Genomic DNA, 18,810 nt, shown 5'->3' on the forward strand with positions numbered 1-18,810 from the left:
TGCATTAATAACAAAAGGATTTGATTGCATTAATCATATTAGTTACGGGACTTGATTGAAAACAATAAAAGTTTACGCGTTCAATTGCACGATGGACATAAGTTATAGCTATCCTTTTATTCTTCAATAATTTAGTGGCCATGGTAAGGCCGTCTCTCTCTCCCTCTGTATGCTTCAATAATTTAGCTTTGAACAATTTTTAAATAAAAAATTCCACATCGGCTTTTTCAACGACACTTTTAAAGAAGTGCAACAAAGAGATTTGATTGCATAAATAAAGATAGTTTGAAGACCCGATTATACCAAAGAAACAATAAGGGACAGAATTGCACAAAACCCCAAACTCAATGTGCTGTTTAACTTGAGAGATGAGTTTGAATCACTTCATGACTTATTACGAGTACGAATTTGTACTGTATGATTCATAAATACCTAAATTTTACGTTCTACTATGGTTAGTTATCTTCAAAATAGTTTCGATTACCCAATTATTAACAAAGGGACTTGGATGAGAACTAAAGAATAGTACTACTCTTTCGGCCCAAAACAAGGACTATACTACTCAAATCTAATTGTGTGCTCATGTTTAAGAATAAATAATTGAAAATCTCAATCCAAACTTGGAAATTAATTGATTAATATCAGTTGGGCAAGTACCATTTACACCACCTATATTAATTCGAAAAAAATTCTCAAATTAACTTTTTCGGGGAAAACAGATTCCCCACGTCTTTTTAGTCTATTACTTTCATTTTCGCCAACAATGTTGTAATTGTATGAATAATTCAAAACCAAGTAGGATGAAATACTCTAATCTATCCCTTTCTTAATTTCTCTCAAAACACGAGTTTGTCCTGCTTTCTCTCTATTCTTCGAGTGATTAATCAGCCAAAATACTACTTAATCTTGAACTAATCTAGATTGGATTAATGTGCTCACATGTTCCTAATCCAAACTTAGTAATGAAAAAGATATCACGTGCATAATTTGGATTCCTAAATGACTGCAAGTTTTTCGAGGACGTGGGTTCAGATCTCTTTCCTCTATATTAATGGTGCGTTCGTTTCGCCAACAATAAATGATTTTGACAATATTTTCTAAAAAATAATCGTCCGTATCATTTACAAAATTAAACGAATGAAAAAAAAATAATTCGTTACTGAAAATATTTAGATGTAAATTATTAACGATAATGAAAAATTATACATTTTCTGTAAAATAAACGGGATCTAAGATGGAATCTTGCCTTGAAAGCCCAAGCCCACAAACATGCTTATCAAAATCGTTCACATTTGGATCGCCCATGGGCGAGTGTATTTTGACGATCACGTGGCGGTCACATCACGTGGCATGGCAAGCCAATGAAAAGCGAGACGCATAAATAATGTGAGCCCAAGTGGAACGAGATTCATAACACGCGAGGGATAGTGATCGATATAATTTTTTTATATTTCATCGCTGCCGTACGGCGTAATCATCACATAAAATACTTTTTACATGCGTATTTGACTTTCAAACACACTTCTTGTAGATGAGTGATTTTGACGAGAAAATTATCTGAAAAGTGGTAAATTTATTGTATATTGATCAATTCAGTCATAAATTTTTTAATTTTGCTAATCTAGTCCTAAACTTTTTAACGGTTTGCCAATATAGTCATTTCAGCCAGTTTTGGCCGAAAATCATTATTGCCAATTTAGTCTTAAACCTTTTGACAATTTACCAATATAGTTCTTCCAAGGGGTGAGCAAGATGGACCGCCTAAATCGGGACCGGACCGGACCGACCGGTTTGGTTTGGTTCTTAGGAATATCGGCCTGGTTCCTAGTTCCTAAAAGTGGAACCAGTTTCTGGGCGGTCCGGTTCCCGGTTCTAGGGTGGAAACAGTACTGGACCGACCAGATCGGACCAATAAATATATATTTTTCTAATTTTTTTTATATCTATATATTTATTTACTTTTTAAAATTTTTGAAAAAAATAGAAGTCCTAATCTAATTTCCCCAATTCCCACTTGCTTTTACCAATAAGTGATTGGTCCTATTGGAACCGGTCCGATCCATGATCTCAAGACTAGCCGGTCTAGTCTCCGGTCCTAGAAACTAGGAACCGGTCGTCCCGGTCCGGTTCTCGATTCTTGGGTTGAGCCGAACCGGATCGAGAACCGTTCACCCCTAGTTCTGCTAGCCAATTTCGATCGAAATTGAAAAGTTCAAGAGTAAATTGGCCGACATAGAATAAATTTATGACTTTTTTGATGATAATCCTGACATTGCACTTAGTTAACGAGGAATAACTGCTATTCTATTCTCAAAAACGAAAACAAGGATGGAGATAAGTATTACTTGGTCAGCTTATCCATGTGAAATCATATCATGTGATTTCGACACTCACAAAGTCATAAGCTTATCCCAAAAAACTTAAAACGAGAATCATTAGATCATTAAACATAATCAACCACTGGCGAGAGAAAAAAATGAACTAAATCAATTGATTTCATATAAGTGCGACATTTGTACGAAATAATTATAATTATTCACGTGGTTACCATCATCTCTAACTTACATAAACACACTTTACGTTAATTTTAGCAAATAAAAATGTTTATTTTATGGAATTTTTTGTACCTCATATAATGTCGCAAATGCTTCAGATATCTTGATTATCAAATAGACTATACTTTAAGATGTTAAAAATCTTATTTTAAGACCACGATTCCTCCTTATTCTCTGCCAACAATTTCTTCCTAACTTAGCAAGCACATGCACATAAATCCAAAAGGAATGCTGTGGTTGCTCCCAAAAAAAGAAAACCAAAAGAAAAATGAAAAATAATAGGTTTTTTTTCTGTGAAAATAATATATTTTGCTGAATCTACAATCGTGCGAGAACGTGATCTCCTATATTCTTCTTTACTCATCACTCGCCTCTCCTCTCTCGCCCTTATTTGTTCAAACATGATTTTAGGAAAACTGAAGGGTTGTTGATTACTTTTCCATAAATATGTTTGGGATATGTTCACTAGAAGTCCTAAAACTTATCACCAAAGTATAATTAAGTCCTAATACTTGCAAAAGGTGTAAACGAGTCATAAAACTTGTCAAATTGGTTCAATCGAATCCTAAAGTTAACACTGTTCAATTTGGCTAATGAAAAATGATGACGTAACTTTTTTTATTTATTTTTTTATCCAATGTGGCGATGATGTGGCTTTTTTCATTTTTTTAATATTAATTTTATTTAAAATAAGTCATGTCAGCGCTACATCAGCATTTCCGTTAGTAAGTTTGACGGTGTTAACTTTAGGACTCATTTGAATCAATTTGACAAGTTTTAGAACTTAATTGCACTTTTTGTAAGTTTTAGAACTCAATTGCACTTTGGTGATAAGTTTTAGGACTTCTAGTCTGTAATAATAGGTGTTTTTCTTTTTTTGTGAAAATATTCTTTGAACGACTACGAATAAAATCGGAATTTTCCGAATGTAAGTAACAAAAATAATCTAATTTTTCTTTTCATAATCGGAAATACGATTCTCTTTATCTTTGATTTAGTTAGTCGGGTGAAAACTATGGCATCAAAACACAGTGCAAGTCTTCACTATTTAATTAGAAACGTACAATTTCTTCTTCGTCTCGTGTTATTGCCATCAACAACGATCCTCTCTCGTGTCATGTGAAATTTTTATGGAATAATTACCAAAAAAGTCATAAGCTTATTGCACTTGTGTTAGTTCTAAATTTTTCGATTTGGCCAATTTAATTTTTCGTCTGGCAATTTAGCCAATTTAGACATAAACCATTTGCCAATTTAGTCAATTTGGCCAATTTTTGCTATTATTTAAAATTTGAATTTTTTTATAATTTTTTTGTTTTCTTTTATTTCCTTCTTCCTCTGCTAGTCGTCGGCCATCACGAGGATCGGCGAGGCTTGCCCTCGTAGGGGCGAGGTCGCAAAAGGCCAGCAAGGCCAACCCTCGCCCGCTCGCCAGAGGCCGATGAGGAAAATACGAAACAAAAAAAAAAAAAAACATTAAAAAAAATGCCGCGTGGAAGAGAGAAATCAATTTAAAAATGCCATGTTAACATTTTCCGCTAGACAAATTGGAGTTATTAACTGAAAGACTTGATTGCACTAATTTGATAAGTTTTAAGATTCGATTGCACTTTTTTAAAGTTTTAGAATTCAATTACATTTTTGCGACAAGTTTTATTACCGCTAGTGCACGCATCCCTAAAAAAAAAGCCAGCATATTTTCCTAGTGCTTTCAAAAAGGCATATACTAATTCAGGGTCCGCAGGTGCCACCGACGGATTGCTAAAATTCAAAATTTGCATTTCTATTTCAACGAAAATATCCCGCCAAGCCATTGTCCAGATGCAAGAGTTATCCACCCACCAACCCATCAATCACAAGCCCCACGGACACCCATCATTATTAATTAACTAACTAATTAAAAATTAATTAGGGGCAAAACACATGGTGTGTTGTTTACTGAACTCAACAGCTGAAACCCCGGCGGCGGCCTCGATCGGCATGGCCGGGATTAGCTTGATCGTGGGAACGGTCCGATGCCGAATGCCGGAACCCCCATCGACTGTGAAGAGCCACCCCACTTGCTCACGGGTTCAGTTCAACCCAGAAAAACTTGTGTCATAAGCAATTCTCTCGCCTATCTGATAAAACCACAACACACGGATATGATGTCGAACCGCCACCGAATACACAGCTGAAATGGGCGCACGCCCGGGATCGAAAAATCGTACTCTACGTACTCGAAAAGTAGATCGTAAAAACAAAAAAACGGAAAGTTTTATGCAGTTCCTTTGTTCGTCTTTCCTTTTTTTTTCTTTTTCCTTCCCCTTACCGTTACATTTGCCGCAGAAGAGAATACACAGCGGCGGAGATGCAATGTGAACCAACGGCCTGCCACCTCTGTGACTTTGACCTGATGGTGCATCTGCCAGCCGGATTTCGAATAACATATATACACACAAGCGCGCGCCCAAAACCTACGTACATCCATCCACCCAGATGCGAGCGGACCGCCCCTTTTCGTGGCCTCTCCCACCTGTAAAGCTCCTATGGTTCCTTCTACGCAGTATAGGTTGTTGATCATTCAAGGCCTTCACAAGGACCAGAGACTGTCTGTTTCAACCGTTCAAGATACGATAGCTTCGTCTATAACCTCATAATTGCAATATGATCGCGAAGATCACAGTGAATGCCCATTGTGCCGCGGGAACAAGACCTGCAGAAGCTGCAAATGCAGAGATGTACAACATTAGATTCAGCGATTATTCAGAAGATCAAAAAAAGCTAGTACGCTTTTAACTTAGAGGCAACTGTAATATATCATGGAAAAGTTCCTGGTCTGGGACAAATGCCAAAGACAATTAATAAGTTTCATGATAAGAATAACAAGTGCATTGAAAAGAATTAATCGTGATTCTACAAAAAATTATCTCATTCGCAATTATCTTGCATGGCTACCACAAACGGGGATAGAAGAACTCATACAAGAACTTAGATGGGAGACACAGTTAATCAGATTTATGAAGCAGTGAAGCAGGATGCATATTACTTACATGAATTCGGTGAGGTAGCAACCGACGGCGTCTGCACAGGTTTATCTGTATGATTTTCGGTCGTCGATGGGGGTTGAACATGAGAATAGACCACATGTGGTAAGGGACTAGACACGGGAACCCTACGCGGATGATGTGCTTGTGGGGATGGAGAAACCCCAGAATACCGGGGAGCAAGTGCTGGTGCAGGAACTGGAGCTACATGAGACTGCTTTCCATTGTTCCCTGAAGACTTCCCTTTATAGCCGAATCTACAGCCAGGAGGCCTTGCCTCATAACTCGGCTCAGGTGCAGGTGACGGTGAGCTTTTGCTGTGTACAGGTGAGATTTTTCTATGGGCAGGTGAAACGGCTCGAGGTGAATGCGCACTATCATGAGTTGCAGGCGCTGGTGAAATCGTAGGGGGCTCATGCTCGTTATGGAAGTGATGGTGGTGAGAGTGGTGGTGGTGGTGGTGGTGTGCATGGTGGGGCTCAGGAAGAGGAGCTGGAGAAGGTGGTAATGATGGTCCACCTCCGTCGCCACCATTGAGAGAGTGCTGCAATATCGATGAAAGACGGACTTGCTTGACCTTGCCAAATATGGTATTGTTGAGACCAAGATTTCCTGAGTGAGAACCCGTGATTGTCTGTGCCAGCTGCTTCAACCTTGGCATTGATGGCATGTTTCCAATCGCCAGCAAAACGGATGACTGAACTATAGTCGGAGGAGCCACTGTTGAACCTCTGGTATTCGATAAGCTAATGTACAAGTTCTACACAGAAAAAAATCGCCAGAACTAGTAAGATTCACCAGATTGTTTAGTACACACACTACATCAATAGACACACTCGTATAAGTATAATCCAACGGGGGGTAAGAAAAATCCCTTTTAGATAAATGATAACAGCCAAACTTTTTCTCACACCACCTTAAAAATCCCCACAGGTCCCTAGAAGCATGAGAAATAATGCTAGTGATCCACAGAAGTAAACAAATAAAAATGGAGGACGGATACTATAAGGTTAACCAAAATATTGCTTGCAGGAGATGATAACTGAAGACACGAATGTGCTAAGTCAGAACATTCTAAAAGAAACAAGGAAAAGGTGCTCCTCTCTAACCTCATAGGACGAGAGACGCAATCCTGATCTCAACTGGCTTATGAGATCATCAAAATTCGCTTGTATTTGCTCTATGGAGTAGTTTAAGGTGAAGTTGAAGTAGATCTGCACTTTCTGCAGAAGAAATGCTCTCTGAGGAGGGATGATGGTAATTCCTCCGGGAAACTTTAGCACCTCAAATGAGAATGGGTCGCCAAATAAGGATGTAGTCAAACGGAGAAATAATTGGCGTGTAACCAGAGACTCAAAGGACTCCTTTATCAAACTTTCGGTAGTATTAGATATTTTTGAATTTTTGGCATCGGGATCGATAGCAAACACGACCTTTGCTGAATTTGATCCACCTAAAGGCTCCACAGATAAGATAACTACCTGTTCAGAGGACGGGGAAGATCAGCCTCATAATCAATAAGATGGTTAAAAAAAAGGAATTGGGAGGCACATACTCTGGTAGCCACGTGATTGATCTCTGCAAAAATGTCATCTTCGAGCTGCAAGATATTATCTTGAAGTAGGAGAACCGGCTTCTCAACATTAAAGGTAGCTACTATATCATGACCTGGAAAGATCAAAAAATGAATAACAGATCAATCTTAAGCATAGAAGAGTACTTTTCTTTTACTTTTGGCCATAAGGATCACATTACTTGAACATTCCAACCAGACATTGAGAGGATAAATAAAGAGATAAATTTGAAAATTGAAAAATGCAAGGCTTAGATCAAAAGCATGAAGGTGAACAAGATCCAGAAATAGTGAAAATGAATTCAAGAATTCCAATAGATTGAACAACTCATAGATTTCTTTTTTTAACATCCTAATCTTGTCAGGCCGACAAGCTACATTGGTACTGAGGAGCTTCTATCACATGTGCAAACCTGCATCAAAGCATGACAGGCATACTCAACCCAGAATGCGCCAGCATGTACATTTATAAGAAATAACAAGAAACTGTCAGTGACTGCAAACTCGAATCCCAACTATGCAGCCGCGATTATTTCCCATATTGTTGTATGGAAAGTGGCATCGATTTAATTTTTGGTAAATTGATATATCCCCAGTGGACGAAGTACGTAAAATTTAATCAATCATGCAGTTTTATCAAGAGTCGGGCAGAACCAAAAACCCTTATAAAAGTCATTGGATCCTTTACTCCTAGTGACGCAACTAACAAAAGCCTGAAACAAGCCTTTCTTTGCTAGTTGGTACAGGTACATTAGGTGAAACGTTGGACAGAGAGATGAGAAACCCAGCATCATGGAAGCTGTGGATTGTAAACCCCGAAAAGAAAATCAAGGACAGCTCTGTCATTTGATTAGCAGCAACAATATGACCCTTCCGGTACAGAAAGATGCACCATAAGACAACCATGGGTTGGCAAGCAGTTTAAGGATGGATACACTAAATACCTTTAACAAAAGCAACAATGAAAGATTTTTGGAAGAGATGGAATCTCAGTGCATGAAACTAAACGAAGATGAGGGAAGGTTCAAAATTTTATCGAAAGGGTCTGATTGGTTGTATTAACAGGTAACAGCATATATTTCCACTTTGTTACAAGCTAGAAAGCGTGCAACAGAATTTGTAAAAGCCACAAGATTAGAAACCAGATTTCAAACCCTGAATAACCATGAAACCTTTGCAAACTGAGTGCACGAATATCATCTGACAAACCAGGTGCAGAATATTATGAAAGCATAACATTTACACTACCTGACCCAGCAAGAGATAAATTAGGTATAATTGGACACACGAAAAGGGGAGCATGAGCAAGCACAAAGCATGTATATGCTCCGAAAGGAAAGACAGATCCATCAATCCAGTTTGGTAAAGATTTCATCCCCATAAGGCAGGTCTCTAATTGACTATAACAGAATAACCAAATTAAAAGCTAAAATTAAACCACGTGTTTATTCATTTGCCATCAAAACTGAATGGAAACTTTCCACTTCTATGCAAATTGGAAGGATCATAAGACGCATTAATTCGAATTCTTACTTAGTTCTATATGTAGACAAAAGCCAATCAGAGTCTTCCTAATAGAGTAAATTCCCTCATTTTCTACTTCTAGCAATTAAAGATGAAGGGACCCCTCAAATCAAATGAAAACAGAGGAACTGCGACTAATTCTCCGCAAACGCGCACGCTTAAAACTCCACTATATCTATCCTCCTCGGATCTTCATCTGCAATTACTCCCAAAACATTCCTAACAACCCCAGAAGCAAGAACTAAACCATGTACCACAAACAGCTTCAAGAACCAACGAACCCTCGAAACCACGTGTCATCTCCAGGCAATGTCGGCACACGAATTCAAGTAAACCAGGAAAATGCGAGCACCCATCAAGACGAGATTCCAAGAATCCACCGCGAAGACCCACCTCTAAACCTCGGATCCAGATCCAGATCTCCCCGATCTGCGAACCGCAAGAACGGGGGCAACCAAAACACGGCAGACAAGAACACGGCCACGGACAACATTAGCGCCGCCACGCATCTGACCCCGACACGCTTCGAAACCCCGCCGCACCCACAACGCCATCGCTCCGCATTCCGCTCGGAAGTGATCGAGACCACCGTCGCGGCCACCTGCTGCTCTTCCTCGGCGCCCTTCCCCATTGTGAAGAACCGACAATGCAGGGCTAGTCCCGGGAGCACCGGCGGCGAAGGCCACCGCCAAACCCACGTCCGGCCCGGCGAGCTGGGCCCGAATGAGGCGCACCCATTTCCGCCGCCTTGCTTGCAGAGCGAGGAACCAACACAGGAAAAACCAAAAAAAATGGCGTCAGCAGAGCGAAACCCGAGCTCCCCTTGCCGATGTCTTTGTACGCATTCAAAAGGGTTTGTGAGTGAGCAAAAACAGAGCAGCTCCCTCTTCTGCAAACGGATCACTCCATGCTCTCCCTCTCTCCCTCTCTCTAGGTAGCCTTTCTCTCTCTAGTACTCCATCACAGTTGTTTTAGTCATGGCCCTCATGGGGGATGGTGGTGGTTTATCTGTTTCTTTTGTGAGCTTTTTTGTTTGTTCTCATGCATTGTATTGTACTTGTATGTACACAACCCCGCCTCCCCCCCTCCTCCTCCCCATCTTTCAAGAATACCCACCAAACAAAAACTCCTTTTCTTTCCCTTTTATCTTTTCAATGGTGGGTGCTTGGCTTCATTCAAAAGTGATGCACACAGAAGAGAGAGTGAGAGAGAAGAGAGAAGAGAGAGAGGCAGGTATGGAATGAATTAAAAAAACCTCAGGCACCTCCCTGCGCACTTTGAGACAGCGAGTATCGTGGAAAGAGAGGGAGGGAGAGAGAAGTTTTAGCTTAGTTTTGCTCCAAGTTGATTAGGGATGGGTTAATCAAGAGAGATTAGGGACGGGGGAAGAGTCTGCGATTGTGGTGAGGGTGGTTTTGACTCCCGTGGCCTAAAGTGTAGTGAAAGGCGTGTGGCGTAAGCCGGGGTGAAGTGCAAGCTAACCATCAGTTTGGTCAACCAAAGTTAAAACCAAAGTCTTCCCCCCCCACCACTCCCTATTTTTTTCACCTTCCAAAAAAGAGATCCTAGATTTTCAAATCATAATTTCGGTGGCATTGTTTGTTATTCAATACTTGATGATTCAATACCAAAAAAAAAAGAAAACACCCACGAAGTTGATACATCGGAAATTGTCAAATTAGAGGAACTCGAAGTTGATACATAGGAAATTGTCAAATTAGAGGAAATGATGGCGATCACTTTTCGAATTAAGGGTGCGGTTGTTTCCCAGAAAATGGATGATTTGAAAACTATTTTCCTAAAAATGATTGTTTGTGTAACTTCAAAATTAGTCAATGAAAAATATTTTCGTGATCGATTGCGATTTATGTCTAAATATTTCCGTTGACGATGAAAATATTCTTCATTCACTCGTTTTTGTAGGCTCCATTTATTTCACGGAAAATGAATTATTGGAAAAAGTTTTCTCAGGGATGATCGATTGCATCGCCTACAAAAATGAGTAAATAAAAAATATTTTCATCGTCAAAGAAAATGTTTGAATCGCGAAAATATTTGTCATTTGTTAATCATTTAAAGCGATATAATAAATCATTCATTTTCAGGTTCCGTTTGCTTCACGGAAATGAATAATTTGAAAAATATTTTCCTAAAATTACTACTTGTATCGCTTGGAATAATTAGCCCACGATAAATGTTTTCGTCATCGATAAAATTTTAAGTCTAAATATTTTCGTAGGTGATAAAAATATATTTCATTTATATCATTTTGTGAGTAATATAAGCGATTATTTTTACGTAAATATTTATCGAATCATTTAATTTTCTCGAAATAATAATAGCCTAAATGATTTCGAGAATCGTGGAATTAGACTTCGGACTTTAGTGTCCGAATATAATGGATAAATCTAGATGCGTCTGCAGTGTTGTACACGGTGCTGGCCCTTTTCGTGACCCGCCACGATCCCCTATCCCCCTTCACAACACAAGGACAGAAAAAATAAAAATAAATGAAAAATAAAAAATAAAAAAGCTAAATCCAATTTAAAAAAAAACCAATAAATAGAGACAGGAAAAAAGAAAGAAATTCAAATGTGTTCATTAAAAACCAGAGACTGCGAGACCCACAGGAACAAAATTTAATCAATACTGGTTCTTTATATACATATTTAATCTAGCAAATTGCGAAATTACCCACAAAATATGCAGATTCAATTTAATCACCCGGGTAATTTCGAAGTACAAATTCCGATGCGAATCGTTACACGATATTTTGCAAGAGATCACGCGCCGGCTTCCTCCGTCCCCCGACATACGAATAACGGGTTGTACTCCTTTTTTCTCACGTTAGATAGCACGCGCACGTATTAAAAGCATGAGCGGAAAATCGTACGGGATGTTCGGCTTCCCTTTTACCATATTTTCAATCGATAGAGTTCGTAACTATACTCTTATTTAAATCTCAGGCTCCGTTTGTTTCGGCGGAAAAAAAATGAACGATTTGGGAAAGAAACATTTTCCTAAAAATGATTGCCCATGCCGCTCACAGAAAAAATGAATGGACGAGAAATATCTCCACCGTCCACAAAAATTGCCGTCGATAAACGAGTTTTCTCTTTTCATTGGCCGATTAATTCGGGCGATATAAAAACTTTATTTTTTAAGAAAATATTTTCCAGATTAGTTTTTTTTTTTTCCCGGCGAAACGAACGGGGCGCTAATAAATGCCTCGGGTTTTTTTTTTTTAATGAAAAGAAGAAACGTACGGATGGATTTAAATTGAGAGGGGTTAATGGTCGGTAGGCTACGAATCTCCATCGCGGGGGTACGAAGTGGGAATGTGGGGGAAGAGGAGCGAGAGCGAACCTTCCCTCCTCTCTCTCTCTCTAGAAGTAGTCACGTGAGGCCCACGCGCCAGTCACGGGATAAAATTCCCCGATTTTCCCAGTTTTCCTTCCGTTCTTTTCATTTTCCTGATTTCCTCCTCTTCTTTCTCTTTATAATTTTTTCTTTTTTGAATTTTAATGCTTTGGTCGGCCAACCGCGCCCTCCCCGTGATCAAGATTAAGACCCGGCTCACGTCATCGTGTGGATGGACGAGGGGAGGGGGGGTGGTTCATTGCCCTTCGCATTATCTCGTGTGTGTTTTTTTTTTTGGGGCTCGCCCCGCTCGAAGACCTTGAGGAGCAGGGCAACTCGAGAACCGGATTAGTGGGAATCTGTCCAGTTTCAGGATATGTAAGATAGGTTCCGGATTTTAAAAATTGGGAAATCTTAGATTTTTGGTAGGTGGAACCTTGAATAAGTTTTTTGTGTTTTTTTTTTTTTTTATCTATGTCTTCGCATGATCCTGGAACATTTTATGGTGTCCAATGACGAGTTTATAATATAGAACCACTGGTCTGAGCTTCCATTTTATGACTAGGACTTTTGCTTTGTCGGTGTTTTACTATTCTTCGTATGTCTAAATATATGTCGTGGTAAATAGATTATAACAGTAAGCGGAGGTCATTAAGGGCGATGATTCATTGTAATCGTTTTAATTAATAGTGCATGTTGAACCTAGGTAGACCTTGAAACCGACCATGGAACTTGTGATGCTGTTCCAGATTACAAAGGAAGAGGAACGTGCTCTAACGGGTAGGTTCTAGGTCCCATGTGGAACCTACACGGAATCTGGAATCGCTCACCCTTAATAAAGAGAAATCGATTACTTCTAACGGGTAGCCCGACACCCACCCGTCGTGACCAGTTTCTTGATCCACATTGGATACATCGGTATCCCCTTCGTTACGGATTAGGGGGTAAAAGGGGTAGATCACCGATTTGGTATCAGGATTATCGTATGGATCATGATGCTTGTCCTGAACTTTTTTCGATTATTCCAATGTGGTCATAGACCTCTGTGTGAAAGTTTCGATATACTCCTTCTCGCCGATTTCGGCATGTAAGTATCGTCGTTGCGGCGATCCGGCGTGAACGATTTTAAACAGAATGACATCACGTCGATTAATTTTCCGAATCTTTTCCGGATTTTTGGTACCTTTTCATTTCCTTGTTCTCGTTCATGTATTTCCATGTGTTCCCCCTATGAAGCATATAAGCCCCTCCCAGCGAGAGAGACCGCAAAGGAGCCTCAAAGCTCAAACCGAGCTCTCCAACCCTTGAAAGAAGAACAAACTATCGTCCTTCATCTAGTATGCCTCAAACTTAGAACGCCTTTCACGCTTTGGTTTATCGGCACAAAGTGAAACTAACTTAGGACTGTAATCTGATGTCAAAGAGCAATTCTTCTCAAAAGATAGTCAGAAAATTCATGCCTACGCTCCGACCGAAAAATTCATTAGAGAGTTGACACTCGATCTCGTCGCTTTCGTCCATCTCCTACTTCAGCCTCTCCTCTCGAAGAGAGAGAGAGAGAGAGAGGGAAAGCCGCATGCAATGCCGTCGAATCTTCATAAAAAGCACGTCCAAGGTCGAGTTTTCGCGCAACCGAAGAGAAATGGAGCCGCCCGTCATCTCAAAATAGCTCAACGCCATGAGAATTAACAATGTTATCGGGGAGAATGCGTTACGTGGTCACTAATTTACGCAAAAAAGGAGTCTTGGACCAGAGAACAGTCAAAATGAACAGTCAAAATGAACGCTTGAAATTTTATGGGATTATTGTTAAACTGTTCTAAAAATTTAAGCGGTTATATGAATACATGATTTAATATTTAAATCTTTTCTCACTCCCCTCACGCTTAATTTGATTTTTTTGGCTTAATACCAAACGTGGACTTATTTAATTGGAGAGGCAACCTGAGCTTGAAAAAATTCGAACTTAAGACTCTTGCTATGATATTATGTTAAATTTTATGGACTACGCTAACCATTTTAAACGCATGAAACCGCGGTTTAATATTTAAATATTTTTTCGGGGATGCTATCTTCACCCGGCCCTTCACAGAACATGAGCCTCCCCATGAAGTGTCGACGTCGGTGGCTCCACAAGTGTCGAACAAGCTTGAAGACCTCGAGCTCCGCTGAGGTGTTGAGCTTGAACCCGAGATATGGAGGACTCAACCACCGCCCGAGCCCCCAAATATGGATGGCTCGAGCTATGTCACGACCTCGGGCTCGGAGGCCCAGGCCTAGATCAACTCGGGGTTGAGGGTTCGATGGGGGAGCTTCCGACGGAGGACCGGAGTGCCGTCTTTAGCCTCTTGACCGAGCACAGCCAAATGGAGTGGTGGAAATATTTGGTGAAAAGGGGGTCCTGAAATTGACACTCAAAAATAAAACCGAAAAAGAGCAAATTGTCGGACTCGGAGATTAACAGTGTAGGAAAAAGAAGATGAAGATAAATAGTGACCAAAGAGAAAAAAAAAAGAAAAAAAAGAAAATTCAGAAAATCAAGCAAACGCCAAGTCAGATTCAATCACGACACGTAGGACGACCGGCGATGACTAAACCGCCATGTTAGCCATTTTCAAAAGAGAATTGGCCGGAATGACTAAATTGGAATTTTGCGTGCAAAAATTTAGGATTATATTGAAATATGCGCGATATGTTTAGAATTGAATTAATAAAATTCTTGAACTAAAAGCATGATGGGTCCCTGAACTTCTCTAAATTGTTCAGTCAGACCCCAAAACTTTTCTTTTTAAGCAATTGGGTCCTTAAACTTTTTTTGTTCGGGATAGTCCTTCCGTTAGAATTATAGAGGGTGATATCGACATAGCTTCCCGGCGCGGCATTTTAAAAGTAAAGAAAGATTTAAATATAAACAATACCAAAAGGAGAAAATGAATATAAAAACAAATGGAAATCCGAATCACAAGTTTTGGGTAAGAATTACGAGTTTGAAATTTTCGAGAATGAACATGTGTATTCCCAAAGTTCACTCGGGTGCGTCAGTTCCGTCCATCCAACCGCCTTCTTGGCTCTTTTCTCCTGTGACGATTTGGAATGCTTGGAGCTTGAATTAATAGACAGTCGTTGCACCATCGTTGAGTTTCCTTTTTCTCGAGTAATGTCGCCATCAATCTACGAAATCAGCTTTCGAAAAGACTTCCCAATCAACCCTTTTGACCGGCCTATATGGAATCGTCCATATATGGCAATGGTTCTTGCAATCTCTCTGCTTAGGGCATGTTTCAGTGAAAAAAAATTTCCGTGAATTGGTTTTAATGATTTTTCGCTTGTTTGGTTTGCCGAAAAACACCAATCGATCATTTGAGGTCAAAAAAATTGTGCATACTCAAAGGGTTGTTTGGTTTGCCGAAAAACACCAATCGATCATTTGAGGTCAAAAAAATTGTGCATACTCAAAGGGGAAAGAATTTTTCTTTATCGTGAAATTTTCACCAAAACGAATACAACCTTCGTGATCAATTAGATAAATTGTGGAACATTGAGCATTGATTGGGTATGACACAATATGTGATGTATCATCCATGACCCGTACGTCAAATGTTTAACCTCGAACTTGATTTGCATATGGAAATTTCAAACACAATGCAGCACATATATCTTCTGTATCTGTTTTTTCGCCACAAGGACACTTAGAAGGTTTGTCAAGAATTTTTAAGATTGATCCTAACATAGGTTTCTCCTATTTTCTCTTAATATAAATGAATATCTTCGTCCGGCCATCTCCTAGTTTTCTTAACTCGAAACAGTTCTCATGCGATATACTCGAAATCTTTGGATCGTAAGTGTGACTGCAACTGCAAAATGGTAAAGTCGATATCACTCCTCAACTACTTCAACAAGTTTTTACTTAATTATAAAGTTGATGGTATAACGGTAAATTCCGGGGGGACACCAGAGTTCAAAAGATTGTCTTATATATTCGGTGACATTCTGAAATCCGACCCACTTGGAATTTATAAAATGGATGATTTTATGGACGTGCTTGTAGTTAGATCTCGCCCGGAACTGATCACTCATGGGATACTAACAATTAGGGAATGGCTAATTAGGGATTTAAATTCGCGCGACCAAAGAAACTCGATCGTGAACCGACTTTCGACCATAAAAATTGTCGAGGTGACATTTTGAGCCAATGTAAGCCGATCCAAGGATAGTTAGGGATCAATTCGCTGCTGTCATACGAGTGGATCGCGGGTGATTCCGCTTGACCACGAGATGAATTGACGAATGACCCTAAATCTATACCAAACGATCGGGCCAGTCGGAACTAGCGATCGATCCTCGTGATTATATGACAACCGAGGTCGTCACGATCCGAGTGAACTTAAACGTGGCTTGATTCAGTATCGGCCACGGGTCGAATGTGCGAATTTCCCGAAAGCCACTAGTTAGTTCGAGATACGCTCAAGTTACGTTAATTAAACTTAGTCATTAATTAGAGACCAAGTTTGGGCATTGGAAATTTCGAAAGTCATGACAGGATAATTGGACGACGTTGTCATTAGCGCGGTCAGCCTCCGATTCGTCCGGATTCTTCAGAAAATTCGAATTTTGGCAAGAAATGGAAAATGACCGTTTTATCCCTGGGATTTTGTTAAGGCCAAGTATAATGTGAGAGGGTCATTTTGGTCATTTCACACCAACTTTAGAGATAAAAATTTTTGGACAATTTTGCCCTTGAAAATTTTGTGAAATTCCAATTTTGCCCTTGGATATTTCTGGTAAGGATTGATCTTGGCCGTTGATCTCAAGATAAGATTGAATCGTGGCCGTTGATTTGAAAATAGAGAGGAGGGTAAGATGGTCATTTGGCAAAGGGGTTAGACACCAATTATTGGCTATTTAGCATTTTTCTTCTGATTTTCTCTCTCACCCTCTCATTTTCTCTCTCTCTCGGCAATCTCTCCCTCACTCTCCCTCTCGGCCGAGCCTTCCCCCTTCCACCGTGACCGTGATTGACCGTCCAGGCCAGCCATCGCCGCCGCTCACCCGCCGTGCCGGATCGTCGCCGCTTGGTCGTCCACGGTGCCGCGGCCTCACCGTCACTACCATCACCTCACTGTCTCACTCCCTCTCTCTCCCCTGTTTTCCCTTCACCGAAACCACCATCACCAGCCTTCATTCGGTTCAGCCCAGCCGAGGTAGACAGCAAATCGTCCAGCCACCGTCGCCGCCGTTCAGCCGCCGCCCATTCGCCGGGTGACTGCCGGCCAGCCGCCCCTCCCTTCTTGCCCGAGCTAGCCTAGGATTTCAAGTAAGTGGCATCATAAACTCTACTTAGGATATCGGGTACTAACGGACTTAATTAGGGGCTGATTTGGGTTATTTAGTGGCTGTTTAAGGGCTGTGTTGGTAGACTGAATTAGGGCTGATCTTGGCTGGTTTTGTGGATGAATTTGTGATGGTTTCGGGACTGATTTGTTGTTGAATCGAGTGCTGAAAATCGTGGTTTGAAATGATGAGCATATGGTTCGATTTGGGGACTAAACGTGTTGGTTTGATGTGTGGTGTCGTGGCTGGTTGCGGTGATTGTTATGGCTTGAAATAGACATGAATATGTTGAATTTATGCTCATATTAGTGGCTGTGATTGTGGGTCCAATGGCGACCTTGCATGCTCGTCGAATTGTAGAATAATGGGTTGAAATGTGGACCCGTTTATATGTGCATGAGCTGAATTGGATTGGCTGGAAATGGGGCTCGTTTGTGTGCCGATTGAGCATGTGAAATGCGTGAGGATTGATACGTGCATGGGCTGAACTGGATCGGTTGGTAATTTGGCATATTGGTGTGTCAATCGAGCATGTTCGTATGATGTTCGAGCGAGTGAATGGGTGAAAAATTTATGCGATATGTCGTGCATATGGTCACGAAAATCCTGAGGCGTGTAGTGTAACGCGGGGAATTGTGCCGTCCTGAGGCGTGTACTTTGACGCGGGACGATGCCCGGTATTACTAGAAGACCGCCAACCTGAGGCGTGTTCGTTAACGCGGGTTGTGCCGTAGGTGGAGGATGTTGAGCCTGAGGCGTGTACTGTAACGCGGGCTAAGGAGTGTTGTGAATTTGAGGCGGTCGTAAGTGAACCGTGAATTTAAAATGGACCTGATGCGTAATTACGCGGGTCATGGGCAAGTTTAATGAAAATAGTGTGGCGAGGCATGACCGAGTGTGTGAAATGCGAAATTGGAAATGCCATATGTTCGACTTGTGTTTTGGGCATGAAATTAATTTGGAATGTGCATGTGGTTGGAATTTGTGTAATTGAGACTAACGTGCAGATTGTACGCATTAAAAGCCCAGGTAAGTGCAATAGTGTGCCTGTTATGTGCTTGTTGAGAGTTATTGTGTTTGGACTTGTCTGGAGGTACGTGTTAGCCTAGGTGGGGTTTAGGTTGTTTACTTGCTGAGACGGTTCTCATGGTTGTTTAACCAAACAATTTCAGAACCCCGGCCTGGACCATAAATCTTCCACCGCCACCGCCTCAGCATTTTGGTATACCTATGCACACCGACCATGCAGTGGTAGAGTACCCGATAGATGATAATATGGCTTGGATTAAGCATACTACAGTAGTCTGGGTAGATATAGGACAACCCCTTTGGCAGGCCCACACTTATATAGCTTGGTGTTTTCGGGATGGCATGGACGAGTTTGGTCCTGTTCGAGGCTTTGATGTCCCGTTTGACGGAGTGGGAGATTGGGATCCGTCGG

At 40.7% G+C, this 18,810-nt stretch overlaps 1 protein-coding gene across 1 annotated transcript; it reads right to left on the minus strand.

The window, feature by feature from the left end:
- Window positions 1–4,748: 4,748 nt before the first annotated feature.
- On the minus strand, window positions 4,749–9,560 carry LOC115683357 (uncharacterized). Its single transcript, XM_030607862.2, has 5 exons — window positions 9,072–9,560; window positions 7,137–7,249; window positions 6,691–7,062; window positions 5,588–6,341; window positions 4,749–5,259 (listed from the first exon to the last, which is right to left on the minus strand). The coding sequence occupies exons 1-5, from the start codon at window positions 9,307–9,309 to the stop codon at window positions 5,189–5,191; spliced, it is 1,548 nt and encodes a 515-aa protein (XP_030463722.1). The 5' UTR covers window positions 9,310–9,560; the 3' UTR covers window positions 4,749–5,188.
- Between the last annotated feature and the right edge of the window lie 9,250 nt (window positions 9,561–18,810).

This window comes from Syzygium oleosum, unplaced genomic scaffold, assembly GCF_021117445.2.
Source record: "Syzygium oleosum isolate NSW1041296 unplaced genomic scaffold, Sole_v2.1 Sole_v2.10, whole genome shotgun sequence".
In the NCBI taxonomy this organism is placed as follows: domain Eukaryota; kingdom Viridiplantae; phylum Streptophyta; class Magnoliopsida; order Myrtales; family Myrtaceae; genus Syzygium; species Syzygium oleosum.

Coding starts and splice junctions, on each gene's coding strand:
- LOC115683357 (XM_030607862.2), bottom strand. CDS start 9,309: ATGGGGAAGGGCGCCGAGGAAGAGCAGCAGGTGGCCGCGACGGTGGTC. Junction 7,063..7,136: donor TCAATCACGTGGCTACCAGA/GTATGTGCCTCC, acceptor TCCTCTGAACAG/GTAGTTATCTTATCTGTGGA. Junction 6,342..6,690: donor TGCGTCTCTCGTCCTATGAG/GTTAGAGAGGAG, acceptor TTTTCTGTGTAG/AACTTGTACATTAGCTTATC.